Below are 14,533 nucleotides of genomic sequence, written 5' to 3'. Positions count from 1 at the left end.
GGTCCAGAGGTCTCTGGGGTTTGGGGGGTAGCAACCTCAGTGCTCAGCTCAGGAGCAGGTGTGGAGAAGGGCTGTCCCCATTCTGGCTTTTCCCTGACCCTGCTCTTACTCTCTCCTCCCAGGGTGCACAAGGCCCCATGGGACCCTCAGGACCAGCTGGAGCCCGTGGAATTCCGGTGAGTACTGGCACTTCCTACGTTGGGTCTCTCACAGATGCAAGGCTGAAGTGCAGCAGGGTCTCTGTGGTTCCTGGAGCTCCTCGGCTTGGGTTGGGCACAGAGGGCTCTGCTGGCCCCAATCTGACTCAATCCACATCTGTCTGTGTTGTTCCCAGGGCCCTCAAGGCCCCCGAGGTGACAAAGGAGAATCTGGAGAGCCTGGCGAGAGGGGACTGAAGGGACACCGTGGCTTCACTGGCCTGCAGGGTCTGCCCGGTCCGCCTGTGAGTGTTGTTACCTGTGCAGAGCTGCCCAAGGCTTTCCGCTGCTCAGAGCTCACCTGAGCTGCCACTGCTGCTAAGACAGCATGGGGGTCATCCTCAGAAATCCCTTGGTGTCCTCAGGGTGGTGGAGGAGGAACACACACCTGCTTCCTACTCCCATGGTAGATGTACTTAAATATTTGTCTGTGCTGACCTCTGCCCTCTGCCCTCTGCCACTTCCTTCCACACAGGGTCCTTCTGGAGACCAAGGCGCTTCTGGTCCTGCTGGTCCTTCTGGCCCTAGAGTAAGTGAGATGGAGTTGGGGCACAAGTGGGCCCTACTGAGGGAGGGGCCAAGACACCAACCGGGGCTCTGATGGGGAAGAAGCAGAGCTGCTGGGGAGCTGTGGGTTCAGGCATCCTCACTCAGGAGGAACCCTGAGAAAAATAGGACTAGTTCAGAGTCAGTATGACCACAAAAGCCCCTGAGGTCACAGTGGCCACAGATGAACGCTAGTACAGCTCTTCTTTCAGACAGACCCCTGCTAACAGGATTTTACAAATAGCAACTTAAGAGGGTAGAAGCCTTGAAGCTAACCTGTGGATCCTTGGCCAAATAGAGATGGATTTAGGGTGCTATGACTGAGCAATGGGAAGAATTGGGCCACCATGATGGCCGCCTATCCAGCCACAGCTGCTCCCCAGTCTTCCCTGTGGGGTCCACTTTTTTCTCACCACCTCTTCTCTCTCCTGGCCTGCAGGGTCCACCTGGCCCTGTTGGTCCCTCTGGCAAAGATGGCGCTAATGGAATCCCTGGCCCCATCGGGCCTCCTGGTCCCCGTGGACGCTCAGGCGAAACTGGCCCTGCTGTAAGTGTCCTGACTTCGTCTCTGTTGTCTGAGGTGTTCCTAGCATCTCTCTGGTGCTCAGGGATTCTTTTGGGGTGTCAGTCTACAGCTAGTGGTGATGGCATCCTTTATCCTGAGGTCCTCTCAAAGGGTCACAGAGCCCATAGTCAGTGCTGAGAACAGAAGAGAGGGCCCAGGGAGGAAATAGGGAAGTTGCTAAGGTTTTCTCTGTCCTGACCTGCTGCCTCACCCTGCACTATGGGACTAGGAAGAGGACCTGCTAGTACATTCTAGCAGATGGGGATGGACATGGGAGGGCCTCCTCCCCACTGCTCCTTCCTGATCTCTGTTTCCTTTTCCAGGGTCCTCCTGGAAATCCTGGACCCCCTGGCCCTCCCGGTCCCCCTGGTCCTGGCATCGACATGTCCGCCTTTGCCGGCCTAGGCCAGAGAGAGAAGGGCCCCGACCCCCTGCAGTACATGCGGGCTGACCAGGCAGCTGGTACCCTAAGACAGCACGATGTTGAGGTGGATGCCACACTCAAGTCCCTCAACAACCAGATTGAGAGCATTCGCAGCCCAGAGGGCTCCCGCAAGAACCCTGCTCGCACCTGCCGGGACCTGAAACTCTGCCACCCAGAATGGAAGAGCGGTGAGCTTGGAGAATAGGTCCCCTGCCCTGGAGAGTAAGGAGTTAGCCCACTGGGCAGGGCTAATCTCAGCAGCAAGGCAGAGATGTCCCTTTGTGCAGGGCAGAGCCATGCCTAGAAGGTTCTAGCACATGATTATTTCTCCATTTCCCAACACAGAAGTCGCAGCATGACACCTGTCCTGTCATGGCAGAAGTGACGTCAGGCTGGATTCTGCCCAGCAGGAGGACATTGCTTCTCCTGCTCTTTTTGCTTGGGCCTTTTTTGTAGTATTAGACCACTCATCTCACCCTGAGTTATTCCATCTTCCCTTCACACACATGCCTCCCCTACCCCTGGTTTCGCTGTAGACGGTCCTGGGTCTCCCAGCCAGCCAGCCCTCTTGGGCCTTTGAGTCTGAACCTGATGGGATGCTGTCTCTTCCCCTATAGGAGATTACTGGATTGACCCCAACCAGGGCTGTACTTTGGATGCCATGAAGGTTTTCTGCAACATGGAGACTGGCGAGACCTGCGTCTACCCCAACCCAGCAAGTGTGCCCAAGAAGAACTGGTGGAGCAGCAAGAGCAAGGAGAAGAAGCACATCTGGTTTGGAGAAACCATCAATGGTGGCTTCCATGTGAGTGTCTGGGTGCTCTAGGCTTGAACTAGTCCTCAAACTTTCTCTTCTTTCTCCCTGGATGTTTTTAGTCCTGTTCTCACATTTCCTGCCAGTTTTCCTTTGGGCTTGAGAAGAAGGAAAGAAGAATATTTACCCCCATTTAGAATTAAAAAAGAGGTCCTCTGAGCTTGCTCCACTCCCTGGAAGCAGAAATGTGCCCCAGCTCCCTGCCATCCCAGCACCCCTGATTCTGAGCTCTGAACAGTTAGTACCCTCACAGCCCCTGATCCCAGTGAATCTCAGCCCTCAGGCTTCATACCCTGGCTCTCTGCCCCACAGTTCAGCTATGGAGATGACAACCTGGCTCCCAACACTGCCAACGTCCAGATGACCTTCCTACGACTGCTGTCCACTGAGGGCTCCCAGAATATCACCTACCACTGCAAGAACAGCATCGCCTACCTAGACGAAGTAGCTGGCAACCTCAAGAAGGCCTTGCTCATACAGGGCTCCAATGATGTGGAGATGCGGGCTGAGGGCAACAGCAGGTTCACGTACACTGCCCTGACGGATGGCTGCACGGTGAGTGGGACTGACTGAAGTTGTTGAGCGAAAAGCTGCTCAGGGCCTGGGACTGTCTGGAGTGGGGCTAAGGGTTGGCCTGCAGCAGGTGTCCCGATCTTAGAGTGATAGGATCATCAGAGGCTTGAGTTGAGGGAGTATGTGTAGAAGACAAGCTGAGTGACAGGTGAAGGAGAGGTACATACTGTTCTATTGGATTGTCCATGCACTGGCTCAGGGAAATAAGGACTTACCAAGCATGCTGAGTGACTCTTACAGAAGTACTCATGTAAAGTGTATGGGTGTACGAGGGAGTGGGGGGACAGAAGCAAAGTGGGCAAGAGAGTGCTGTAAGGATAGGAGTTGATGTGGAGAAGGTTTGGGCAAGCCAAGAAGGTGTCTAGGGAGCTGCTCAGTGTAGTTTACACTTTGTAGTTGCTCTGTTTTGGGGTCCTGAGCAGCCTGCACTGGACTGCAAAGAATCTACTGAGTAATATCTCCTCTCTTTCTTCTTAGAAACACACCGGTAAGTGGGGCAAGACTGTCATCGAGTACCGGTCACAGAAGACCTCACGCCTCCCCATCATTGACATTGCACCCATGGACATAGGAGGGCCTGAACAAGAATTTGGTGTGGACATAGGGCCTGTCTGCTTTTTGTAAAACCCAAACCCAGAAACAACACAATCCATTGAAAACCCAAAGGACCCAAGTACTTTCCAATCCCAGTCACTCTAGGATTCTGCACTGAATGGCTGACCTGACCTGATGTCCATTCATCCCATCCTTACAGTTCGGACTATTCTCCCCTCTTTCTAAGAGACCTGAACTGGGCAGACTGCAAAATAAAATCTCGGTGTTCTATTTATTTATTGTCTTCCTGTAAGACCTTTGGGTCAAGGCAGAGGCAGGAAACTAACTGGTGTGAGTCAAGTGACTGCCCCCAGCCCAGGCCAGAAGACCCCCTGCAGGTGCTGGGCACAGGAACTGTGTGTCCTACACAATGGTGCTATTCTGTGTCAAACACCTCTGTATTTTTTAAAACATCAATTGATATTAAAAACAAAAAAATTATTGGAAAGTACACATTGACTTGTGCTCTGTTGTTTTCCATTAGTCTTTGATTCTGTAGGCATGTCCAAATGTAGTCCTAGTACATTAGTAAAGACACCAATGCCACACCACCTGGTTTACAAACCTCTCATACACAGATTTGCCTCTTTCATAAACCTTGGCACTGCATGGAACCCAGTAGTGACTTGGGACCACAAAGACCAAGGGTATTAGTCAGGCTCATGCTACTCCAACAAAATACCTGACGCAAGCTACTTATGAAAGGTTTATTGTGTCTCATACTTCTGGAGGTTCAACTCCAAGATCAGGCAGGCCTATTGGTTTGGGCCTCAGATGAGAGCAGCACATCTTGGGAGGAGTGCACATCAGAGCAACTGCTCACATCATGAGCCAGGAAGTAGAGTGAGAGGAAGAGACCAGGGTCCCATCATCCCTTCTGAGAGCCCATCCCCAATGACCTGATGACCTCCCACTTGGACCAACCTCTCAAAGGTTCTACCACCTCCTGATAGCATCACCCTGGGGATCAAGCCTTTAACACATGGGCCTTTTGGGGACATTTATGTTCAAGTCACAGAGCTATGATTTGGGAAGGGAGGCACACCAGAGGGATGACCTTGCTCTTGAGAGTAAACACTGAACACAGTTCTATAGCAGCCTGGTGCAAGAGGCATTGGCACCGTGAGCTTAGGGGGCCGAGACCATGTGTGGACTGTATCCTGCTGTGTGGGAGAGATAGGAGATGCTCCCGAGGAAAAGTGGGGTAAAAAAATGGGGGAGGAGGGCAAATCCCTCAGGTGCCCATAATAAGTGTATGTGAGCCATCTGTGTTTCTTTGTATCTTTATATAAGATTTTAGACCAAGAAGAGGTGGAAATGCTCAACTCTGCCCTTTATACCCTACCCCCCCACACACACACTTTTCCACTGCCTCCAGTGGGACCAGAAAGTCCCCATTCTTCACTTCCTGGGTCTACACTTAAAGCTTCCAGGGACTTCCTCTGAATACCACACTTAAGAATGGACAGCCTTCCCTTTACCCCTACCACCAGGTGTCCCTTGCTTTCTAATGCCATGGGTGTATGGTAGAAATAAGCAAGATGTTCCTTTTTCAGAGGCCATGATGGTGGTGATATGTAGTAGACAGGAGACAGGAAATCAATCAGAATACACAATAGCAGTATTTTGTAAAACAAATTTCAAAAGCTATCTGGCACAACTGATAAAACAGAGCATGACTTTCTCTGCCCTTTCTCCTATCCTACTCCTCTTCCTTTAGATTAAGATTGATGGTTTTTCTATTGAAGAAATAAAAATGAAACAAAAATATTTTTGTCATGTTTGTTTGTATTAATGCCCATATTATGGTATAAAAACAGTTGAATGAAGTATATATTACTGATACTGGAATGTTGATCCCGAGTTTGTGTTCTGATGTTGTCAATAACTGAAGACACCAGGCCAGGAGTTAGGAGTTAAAACAAGGACAAAGTTTATAGAAAGGAAAGCAAAGCATCTTGATGGGTGGGACTTAGTGAAAGAGCTAAGCCAAACAATGGCTGAAGTCTAGGAGGTGATATATGGCACTAACTGGCTTAGGTCCAACTATTCTACCTTGAAACTGTATTTGTGATTGGTTGGTGCTGAGTCAGTTTCTCACTGAACTCAGCCCCCTGTCCGTCCATCTCTTTATAGAACCGAGCAATCCTAGAAGGTCTGGTCAGCTCATCCTGACCTTGGAAGACTACGCAACTCATCCTGGCCTTGGGGCCACTACCACATTGTGTAGCTGCGTTTTCTTATTTTGGAGACAGGCTTGTTATTTCTCTGAGAAGCCCGTTGTTTCCCATGTGTCTTTAGATGTCTGCTTTTAAAGTGCCTCTCTCATCCAAAATGGAGTCACCCTCTGTTATTGCCCCCTTTACCAGGGCTAGTTCATGGAAAAATACAGAAGTAAAATGAAAACATGATAACAAGAAACACATAATTAGGGTAGGTAATTAAAAATAAACAACCCTCCTACCTACCAAGAGAGCTAAATGAGGGCAAGGTGGACAGCAGTGAAGGTATATAGACTGCCTTAGACAATAGGTAGAGATTAAGAGCTGAGTTGGTTTCAGCCTGCCAATCCAACTCTTCCTTGCTCACTCCACTTCCCACACCAGTTTCCTACTCTGAATAAAGTAGTCAGGTAGGTTGTGATCACTCAAGACCTCTGCAAGAGAAGTTGTGCTATATGCAGGTGACTTCTCACTTTTACTAGGCACTCAGTTTCTGAGTGCCTAGTAAAATCTGGAAATAATCGCAGCTCCTCCCCTGGGAAGGGGAGAGAACCAGCAGGAGGAACTCAAGGGAGGAAAGGAACAGGAAGCCCTGGATCTAAAATCAAGTTGAAATACACTACCCAGCAGGGGGTGCTGTGCTACCAGTCGTCCTAATCACCCCCAGAGGGAAAGGTGAGAATAACCAGGATCATGGCTAATTCCCCAGGTCTCTGATGTCCCAGGAAAAGCAGAAGGTCCTCCAGTCAGAATTACCTATCAAATTCCTGAGTCAGTGGAATAGTGTGGACAGAGTGGCCCACTGATCATGAGGGTTTGTTCAGGTTGTTTTCACTTTCTCCTCTTTATGGACGTGCCTGGCATCAAAAGACTTTGGAGCCAGTCACCTGAGCTCCAGCTAAGACTCTCAAGTCCCTTGGATTCAGAGTAAATCACAGGACAATTTCTGAAAGGGTGTCCCTTTCTAAACAAGTGACAAACACAGAATCTTAAAGGCGCAGAAAAGAATGGTTATTCTGCCTAGGGAAAAAATCTGAGGCCCTATTGATTCATGTAGAGCTTTTAGCATATGGACTGATTCTTTTTAATAATTTTCCCATCTTTGAGCTAGAATCCCTGGGATAGTTGACCCAGAGATCTTGGTGGACTTACTGTGGGAAAACTATAGCTAGTGGAGGTAAACCGTGGCCTATATGGGTGTGGTGAGCATAAAAGGCTTGTGACAGTTACAAGTTTCTAGTTGTAACTCTGGACAAAATACATTAGAAACTGCAACCTTTGGCATAAAGCAGATCCCCCAGTATTTTGGAATTAAAAAATACACAAATGAATGCAGCAACTCTTCAACCACGTGACCTGGCATAAGTAGTTTGAAATTAAGAAAGCGGTCACAGTACAGACGGAGTGGAAGCTAGATGGAGGGAGGAGTGATCTCCAGCAAACCTCACCTCCAAGAAACATTCTTTGCCAGTTTCAGTCCCCTGGAAACACAACGGTTATGGTAATGACAGCTGAGTCCCCCACTTCTCCTTCATAATTCAGGGAGGTGCTGAGAGAAAATTCTAAATTTTTGTTCAAGAATTGACAACCATCATGATAAAACCATGCAGAATATCCCAAGGTGCAGTTTGGGATGCTAAGAATGGAAGTAGATATGAGAATTCATGGCATTGAGACCAGACTTACATTGCTATATATAAATATTACGTAGAGCTCTCATTTAATTAAAAACTGGACTTTAAGGTAATACTAAGAGGCATGAAGTCACAAAAATGATTCAAAATTAAACTATGAATATGAGTAGCTTTTTTGAAATTGCACGGTGAATGTGCTTACAGGGGCTATTTGAAAAGTGGGAAAACTAAAGAAAACATAGGAGTGTGAACATTTTCATGAGTTCAGGGCATGTGAAATGGTGCACTTGGTCCTGTAAAGTTATTGTGCTCACATCACACAGCCAAGTTAACACCAGAACTCCAGTGTTCAACCCTCCGTTATGAGGTAATTCAGTCATGGCCAGTGTCAGTCAAATAGTCAAAATCTAGCCTTAGTTTGAAGATTAAGGGTGTGAGATTAAGAAAACAGTGAAAAATCAAGCTAAGTGAACAGGGACAAAACCTCGTGTAAAAGCCCAGTCACTATCTGCTGCTCTACTGGAGTTTCCTGAGAACTCCAGGCTGCAGAGAGGTGGAGCCCATCTTGGTTGAGCTCTGGGCCTGATCACTCAGTGTCTCACCATATTCTCCGCCATCTTGCAACTGTAGCTCACCCACTGGTATCTGAGAATGGAGAGACAGCTGCAGGAACTTTTGATGTAATGTCAAACCAGGTCTAAAACCAGGACTAAAGCCAGATGGGGCAGAAGTATTCCTCAGGCAAGCAGCTTCTCACTTCTAGGAATCTCTACCCTACCCTTTTCAACCTCATGTGTGCTCTGCTCTGAAAGAGCAACAGGGTAGCCTGTTGGAGAGGCACATGTAGTAGGGAAGCTGCTTGCTGTAACAGTGCTCACATGGATAGGGACATACAGTTCTCTTTCCTTCTGTATACATCCTGTGCTGACCCTCTTAGCAGGCAGCATTCTAAGGTTCCCCCAGAGGTGCCTATGAACACATCCAGGTACTCAGAGACAAAGATGAATCAAAAGCAGGGTTTATTTTCTACCAAATTTTTCTATCAAATCTCCATTCCAAGCCAATGGATGAAGGGTAAATCAAGCCCCACACAGAGTTTTGGTAGAAACAATTGTAATATCCTTCTACAGGGGAAAAAATGCTTTACTTCAACTTTACTTTATTATTATTTTGAGACTGGGTCTTGCTACCTTTTGTCCAGGGTGGCCTTGAACTTGCAATTCTCCTGCCTCTGCATCCCAAGTGGCTGGGATTACAGGCATGAGCCACCATGCCCAGAACAACTTTCTTTTTTAAAAGCTTAGGCGTTTGGGAACAAACAAAACAAGTGCATATACTGTGCTATCTCCTCTTATGTATTACAGTTGTCCCTCCCTGCTGCCGCTTCTGTGCAGATGAGGCACCAGTATGTCCACAGCTGTATTAACAATCCTACCTCTACATCACTCTGTTTTGACAACTTAGAACCCTGGTACAATTTCAGCTTATAATGCCTCAAGAATGGCTGAAAAGACCTGAATTAAAGTCTTCAAACCTTTATTGAGTGCCGACTATTTGCTGGGCATGGGTTAGGCACTGGGCAGTGATTCTGCTGGTTCTGAGAAACACACGTGGTGATGCAGAAAGGAATCTCCCTCTGAGTGGCAGGAGGATGTTTGCTAGGGCTTAAAAGAACCAATTCCTCCTCCACTTACACCATGTGGGATTAGTAGAGAATCTGGGCCCTGGGAACCCCTGAGATTGGCTCTCTTCTACAGGTGCTGTTATGAGAGAACCAAGAGCTGGTACTAAACAGCTGTGGAATTTGCTCCACAGTCCACATAGTGATGTGTCTCCAGGGAGCTCTGCGTCATATGGCCAATGTATAAAATCTTCACGGAAGTCCTACAGAAAAGAAGACCAAGAAGATATAAATAAACAAGAAAAATGGCTCAAATAGGTTCTTGCAAGTCCAGGCAATAATAGCTACCTGGGCCCTAGGCATGTATCTTCACGGTTATGTAACTCAGAGACCAGAGGATCTTTCTGAGTAAAAAGATGCTATGTCAGGGGGTGACCTTCTGGGTAAGTGGTTCTTAACCAGGGATGATTTTACCCCAGAGGGGACTTCCAGCAATGTCTGGAGACATTTCCATTTGTTTCAATGGAGGGGAGCAGAGGGTCGTGCGTGTTACCAGCACTGGCAGGACGAGACCAGGGATGTAGCTAAATATCCTACAGTGCACAGAACAGGCCCCTACAAAGAACTGTACCACCCCAAATGCCAACAGTGCTTAGGCTGAGAAACTTGCTCTAGTCCTATTTCAAATGCCTGTAAAGCCTATCACCTGCAAATTTGATGGTCACAGTTCCAAGAATAACCTTAAAGGTCCATGACACGATCATCTGTGGTGAGTGGATGTGTGGGTCAAATGTCTAGTACTTACACCTTGAGAAAGCATTTTTGATTTTTAACATATCTCACTAGAATTCTAAAGGGATCACATGTGTTTAGTTAAATTAGACCCTTTTTTGGTGTTATCAGGGTTTGAACTCAGGGGTTTGAACTTAGGGCTTTTCCCTTGTTAAGGTGTTCTACTTCTTGAGCCGCACCCCCATCCCTTTTTGCTGATTATTTTGGAGATATGGTTGTCCTTTTTGCCAAGGCCAGCCTAGACATTGTTCCTATTTTACACTTCTGGTGGTAACCAGAATGACAAGTGCCTACCACCACACCCAGGGTTTTTCTGTTGAGATGGGGATCTCACAAGCTTTTTTGCCCAGGCTGGCCTAGAACCACAATCCTCCCGATCTCAGCCTCCCATGTAACTTGTGATGACAGGGGTATACCATTGTGTTCAGCTACTGATTGAGTTGGAGACTTGTGAACTTTTTGCCTAGGTTGGACTTGAACTGTGATCCTCCAGATCTCAGCTTCCCAACTAGCTAGGATTACAGGCATGAGCCACTGGCACCCAGCTCAGGCCCCATTTATTGGAGAAAACTGTATGCTTGACTGTGAAGCTGATGACTTGTGCAGGGAATGTGGACGTTACATCTCGGGAACACCAAGGGTCTTCTGGATCTGTGCTGTAGGGCATGGAGGTCCCTTCTTGCCTCAAAGCAAAAGTGTAAGCTCACAGGTCTCAGTGGGATAAGCTCACACAGGCCACCAGGAGGGGGAAATAAGTGACATACCGCATGAAGATAACTATGTTGTGTACCAAGATGTCAGGTACTGTGCAGAAGAAGCTGCCAGACAGAAAAATACAGAAACCATCAGTTTGGTTTAAAAGAAAACCCAAGAGGATCAGCAGAAAAGACACTGTCAAATCATTTGGGGTACCTCCCCTCTACCAAATCCACCCTTCTCACCCAAGTCCTGCCAGGGCCCACTAGTTCTGAGCTCCCACAAGTGTTTTCATCTTTCCATATCATTATCTTTTTTGTTTTCTCAAACCCATCACGTAAATGGTGAAGCTTGGTAATGATTCTAGTGGCTAATGTTCTCTTTTAGAAATTCACATATCAGATGATACTCTTACAAATAAACCTATAGACAGCCACAGCTAGGTATCTAAGGGCCAATGGCTGGGATGTCAGGTAGGGCCAAGCTCCATCAACTGAATAGGACTCTGTCCAGTAAAGAGCACACATATATAGAACATTGTCCTTACTACACATAGGAAAACAGTCCTCCCATCTCAGCCTTCACTGTGAAATTCACCTGAAAATAAGACAATGTTGTCAGTCTGTGGCCCAAGCAGGCTTGACATAGAACAGCACTATTATCAGCAATCCACAGATCCTAGATCATTCTTCCATCACATACAAAAATACATCCCTGAGACTGTCCCTGGTACAGGGACAACAGATACTTCCAACCTCCTCCCTTTTGAGAGGCCAACCGCCCTCGGACTATAATACTATCTCTTTCTTGATTTATGGTAGGCCAGTTTCCCTTACAAATTCTTTTACTCCTCAAAGACTTAAATGCTGCTTTTGTTTTTCTTCCCCCTTCTCCACAACCATTCATAATTACAAAGCTCATTAGGTCTTCCTCAAGTGGAAATGAAGAGAAGAAAAGGAAAGGAACCCAGCTGTGGCATTCCCACTGTGCCCACTCTTTTCCCGGGCCTGTGGGGCAGGGACCCAGAAAGAACAACATACCAGTTGCTCACTCCGTGGAGGAATGAGCGAGGCGTTAGTGGTGACATATGTGCCAACCACTGTGTTCATGTACTGAACCTGGCTGGACAGGCTAGTCACGGCCACAGAGTAGAAATTGGAGTTCCTAATTTTCAGGGTGGCCTGCATCAGAGGAAACATAGATAAGCATCCTAGGTCCAAGACTTACTGATACACAACCCAAGAAATGAGGCCCTATGTCTTACCATGATGGCGAGGATTACAAGGGAGTCCTGTTTATTAAATGTGACTTTCACCACTTTGATGCCGTTATCATCCACGAGTACTGAATGTGGAAACAGGAAGAAAACCACCAAGCCAAATGCCAGGAGACAGAGCAGGACCGATAGGAGGACATATTGTTTACTGCAAATGATACAGCACATGACCAACGGGGCAGTCAGATATCAGAGAATAATCAGGATTAATGCAAAACCAGGAACTAGGGGAGAATCAAAGGAACCAGGAACCACAAACCAGGAAAAGGAGTGGATCAGAAGTCTTTTTAAACCTGTTTGAACACTGTACCCTGAGAAGAAATTTCCTTCCAGGACACCCTGCTTCTCTAGTTCCTTCCTATTCCATCTCTTCTCTTGACCCTCAGGATATGTGTAGATTAAAGTTTCTTTCCTTAGATTGTGATGGGGCAGAGATGTCCCACTTGGGCAAATAGTCATAAAGGAAATGGCGTTTACAAGAACAGATGTAGTTGCCAAAGAATTAACTGGCATTCATACATATTAAAAGGAATGAGGGACAGAATGGGTCTTAACAGATGAGAGGCAGGTAACTCACGTTCTCTGAGGGCGCAATCTCTGATCACTGTGAGGGATCAAAGCCACCAACTCATTGACTTGCTCTAGAAGAGAACCAAACGCTCATTTTGTAAATCCCACGTACTGGCAGTACTTCCCTTCCAATTTTACTGCAGTCTGCCACAACAAATATTTGTCTGTGATACTAGTTTCACATTTTAGATCCAATGAACAGGAAATAAGTAAATCACAGTGAGTACCACAAATTACGAAACATCCATTGGCACTGCCAAGGCAGTAACACTGAGGTCTGGGATCTTACGTGGGCTATACTGCACGACCTTGGGAGTCAATGAACTTCTCAAAGTCACTGTTTCCTCATGTTTAATAGGAAGTTTTGGAGTAAATGGTTCCTAAGGTTCTTATCAGCTCTAAACTCTAAACCGTCAAGACTTTCTGAAAGCCAAATTAGTAATAGATATTCCGCTACCTAGTCCAGGCTCTGAGCATTTGTTTCTCCCCACTGGATATATTTTACATACCTTAGGCTAATAATCCTTATATGCTTCTTTATAAAGAAGCTTCCAGGATGGTACTCATAAAAAGTTATACCACTCCTTATGAGCAAGAGCAATAAAGAAATGTGCCTGTCCACAAATTCTATGACACACACAGAAATGAATATTTCAAACCACAGGGTGTGTGTGTGGGGGGGGGGTTAATACAAGAGTAGAAGAAAAGAGTTTCAAATATAAAGAGATCACTAAAAGCTGTGGAGCTTATTTCAAGTCAGCTGAGCTGGCTCAGCTCGATTCAGAAAGTCTATGACTACACAGTACTGTTGCCTAGAAGAAAAGCTGTTGAGGCAGGCAGGAAAACCCCTGTGGGTACCTTGAAATTCTTGCTGGAGAAATATCCTTCCTGATCACCAGAGATCCTCACCTGTTGGGATGTAGCCTGTTCCTTGGCACGTGAGACAGGTGATGCTGTCTCTCCCCGTAAACTCTACATATGGGAACTGAGCGATGGCGTCTTCCTGCTCTCGTTCAGCCAGCAAATCCTCCCCGTCATCTTCCTTTCGCTGGCAAGAGGCAGGGCGAGCAGAGACAGAATGCTGAGACCCCATGGCTGCGGTGTGCAGCCTGTGTCATGTCCTGGATGAAAAGCGGCAAATGAGTACGTTAGTGCCTGGACCAGTCTGTGGTCCAGACTGGGCCACAACAGAAAAAGCAAAAATCCCTTCTTTATAAGAAAAGTGAAGATACAAAAATGACAAGTGGCTGTCCCGAGTGTGAGTCTAATACCTGCACAGTTTCTACCGGGACTCTCATTTTGCCCTACATACAGCAGGGGAAATGGGGCCGGCCTTCCGCCAATCTGCCCAGCTGCTCACTCACCTGGGACTCCACCTATCCAGCTCCCACCTGGTCCAGCCTCGCCCCTTGCTCTCCCCTATCTGAAAACTCTGCGCCCTCCACGAGACAGCAAACAGGCAGCGAATTAGTAACAGGCCTTAGCGATCCCCCTCCCCCTCCACTCTCAGCCCAGGAGGCGGGGACTCAAGTCACGCCCCCCGGCAGAAAGCGAAGATCCGAGCTCATCAAAGTCACCCGGGTGGAGCAAACGCCAACGTCCCGGGTCCTGACGGGGGCACAAGATCCGGAAGCTCCTCTCTGGGCTGCTCCTCCGGCCACCTGTCAGCTTCGGCGGGTTTACTACCAGCCTATTCCTTCCTCGCAGCGGCCCGCACTCGGTGCGCAGGCGCAGAGTGGCCTGCGGCCTCGGGGGACGCCAGCAAGCGCTCGCGCCTGCGCTCTCGAAACTCCGGGCCTTACCTGCCGCCGCGCAGCTGCAGCGCCCCTCGGCGCCGGTAGAGGGCGGCAGAGAACGTGGTGTTGCGTAGCCAGGTGCAGCGTGGGCGGCGGTGGACGGCGGTCCAGGTTCTTCCCCTCTGTCCTGAAAGGCAAGAAAAGGCTTGGGGTCAAGTTTCCGGATCCCAGCACCTCTGTGATGGAGGAGGAAGGCGCCGCCGGTGGCCACAG

At 47.9% G+C, this 14,533-nt stretch overlaps 2 protein-coding genes across 2 annotated transcripts in view; one reads left to right on the top strand and one right to left on the bottom strand.

The window, feature by feature from the left end:
* Col2a1 (collagen type II alpha 1 chain) overlaps positions 1-4,153 on the top strand; it is a 30,093-nt gene extending 25,940 nt beyond the window's left edge. Inside the window, exons 47-54 of the mRNA XM_074083245.1 lie at positions 123-176; positions 335-442; positions 673-726; positions 1,183-1,290; positions 1,632-1,920; positions 2,350-2,537; positions 2,859-3,101; positions 3,597-4,153. Of these exons, the coding sequence (XP_073939346.1) occupies positions 123-176; positions 335-442; positions 673-726; positions 1,183-1,290; positions 1,632-1,920; positions 2,350-2,537; positions 2,859-3,101; positions 3,597-3,743 (1,191 nt within the window). The 3' untranslated portion in view covers positions 3,744-4,153. The remainder of the gene's footprint in view (positions 1-122; positions 177-334; positions 443-672; positions 727-1,182; positions 1,291-1,631; positions 1,921-2,349; positions 2,538-2,858; positions 3,102-3,596) is intronic.
* Positions 4,154-8,571: 4,418 nt separating this feature from the next.
* On the bottom strand, positions 8,572-14,265 carry Tmem106c (transmembrane protein 106C). Its single transcript, XM_020171738.2, has 8 exons — positions 14,102-14,265; positions 13,434-13,645; positions 12,532-12,595; positions 11,943-12,102; positions 11,719-11,859; positions 11,226-11,275; positions 10,747-10,800; positions 8,572-9,453 (listed from the first exon to the last, which is right to left on the bottom strand). The coding sequence occupies exons 2-8, from the start codon at positions 13,615-13,617 to the stop codon at positions 9,357-9,359; spliced, it is 750 nt and encodes a 249-aa protein (XP_020027327.1). The 5' UTR covers positions 13,618-13,645; positions 14,102-14,265; the 3' UTR covers positions 8,572-9,356.
* Between the last annotated feature and the right edge of the window lie 268 nt (positions 14,266-14,533).

Source organism: Castor canadensis, chromosome 8, assembly GCF_047511655.1.
Source record: "Castor canadensis chromosome 8, mCasCan1.hap1v2, whole genome shotgun sequence".
NCBI classification, from domain to species: domain Eukaryota; kingdom Metazoa; phylum Chordata; class Mammalia; order Rodentia; family Castoridae; genus Castor; species Castor canadensis.
Note: the sequence above shows the minus strand (reverse complement) of the source record. Positions and strands in the feature narration are given on the sequence as shown.

Bases quoted from the DNA above. Each gene is read 5' to 3' on its own strand.
- Tmem106c (XM_020171738.2), bottom strand. From the start codon at position 13,617: ATGGGGTCTCAGCATTCTGTCTCTGCTCGCCCTGCCTCTTGCCAGCGA. The intron at 12,103-12,531 runs GTGAGTTACCTG...TATCATTTGCAG, and splicing joins AGATTGCGCCCTCAGAGAAC to TAAACAATATGTCCTCCTAT. The intron at 9,454-10,746 runs GTATGTCACTTA...TCTTTTCTGTAG, and splicing joins AACATAGTTATCTTCATGCG to GACTTCCGTGAAGATTTTAT.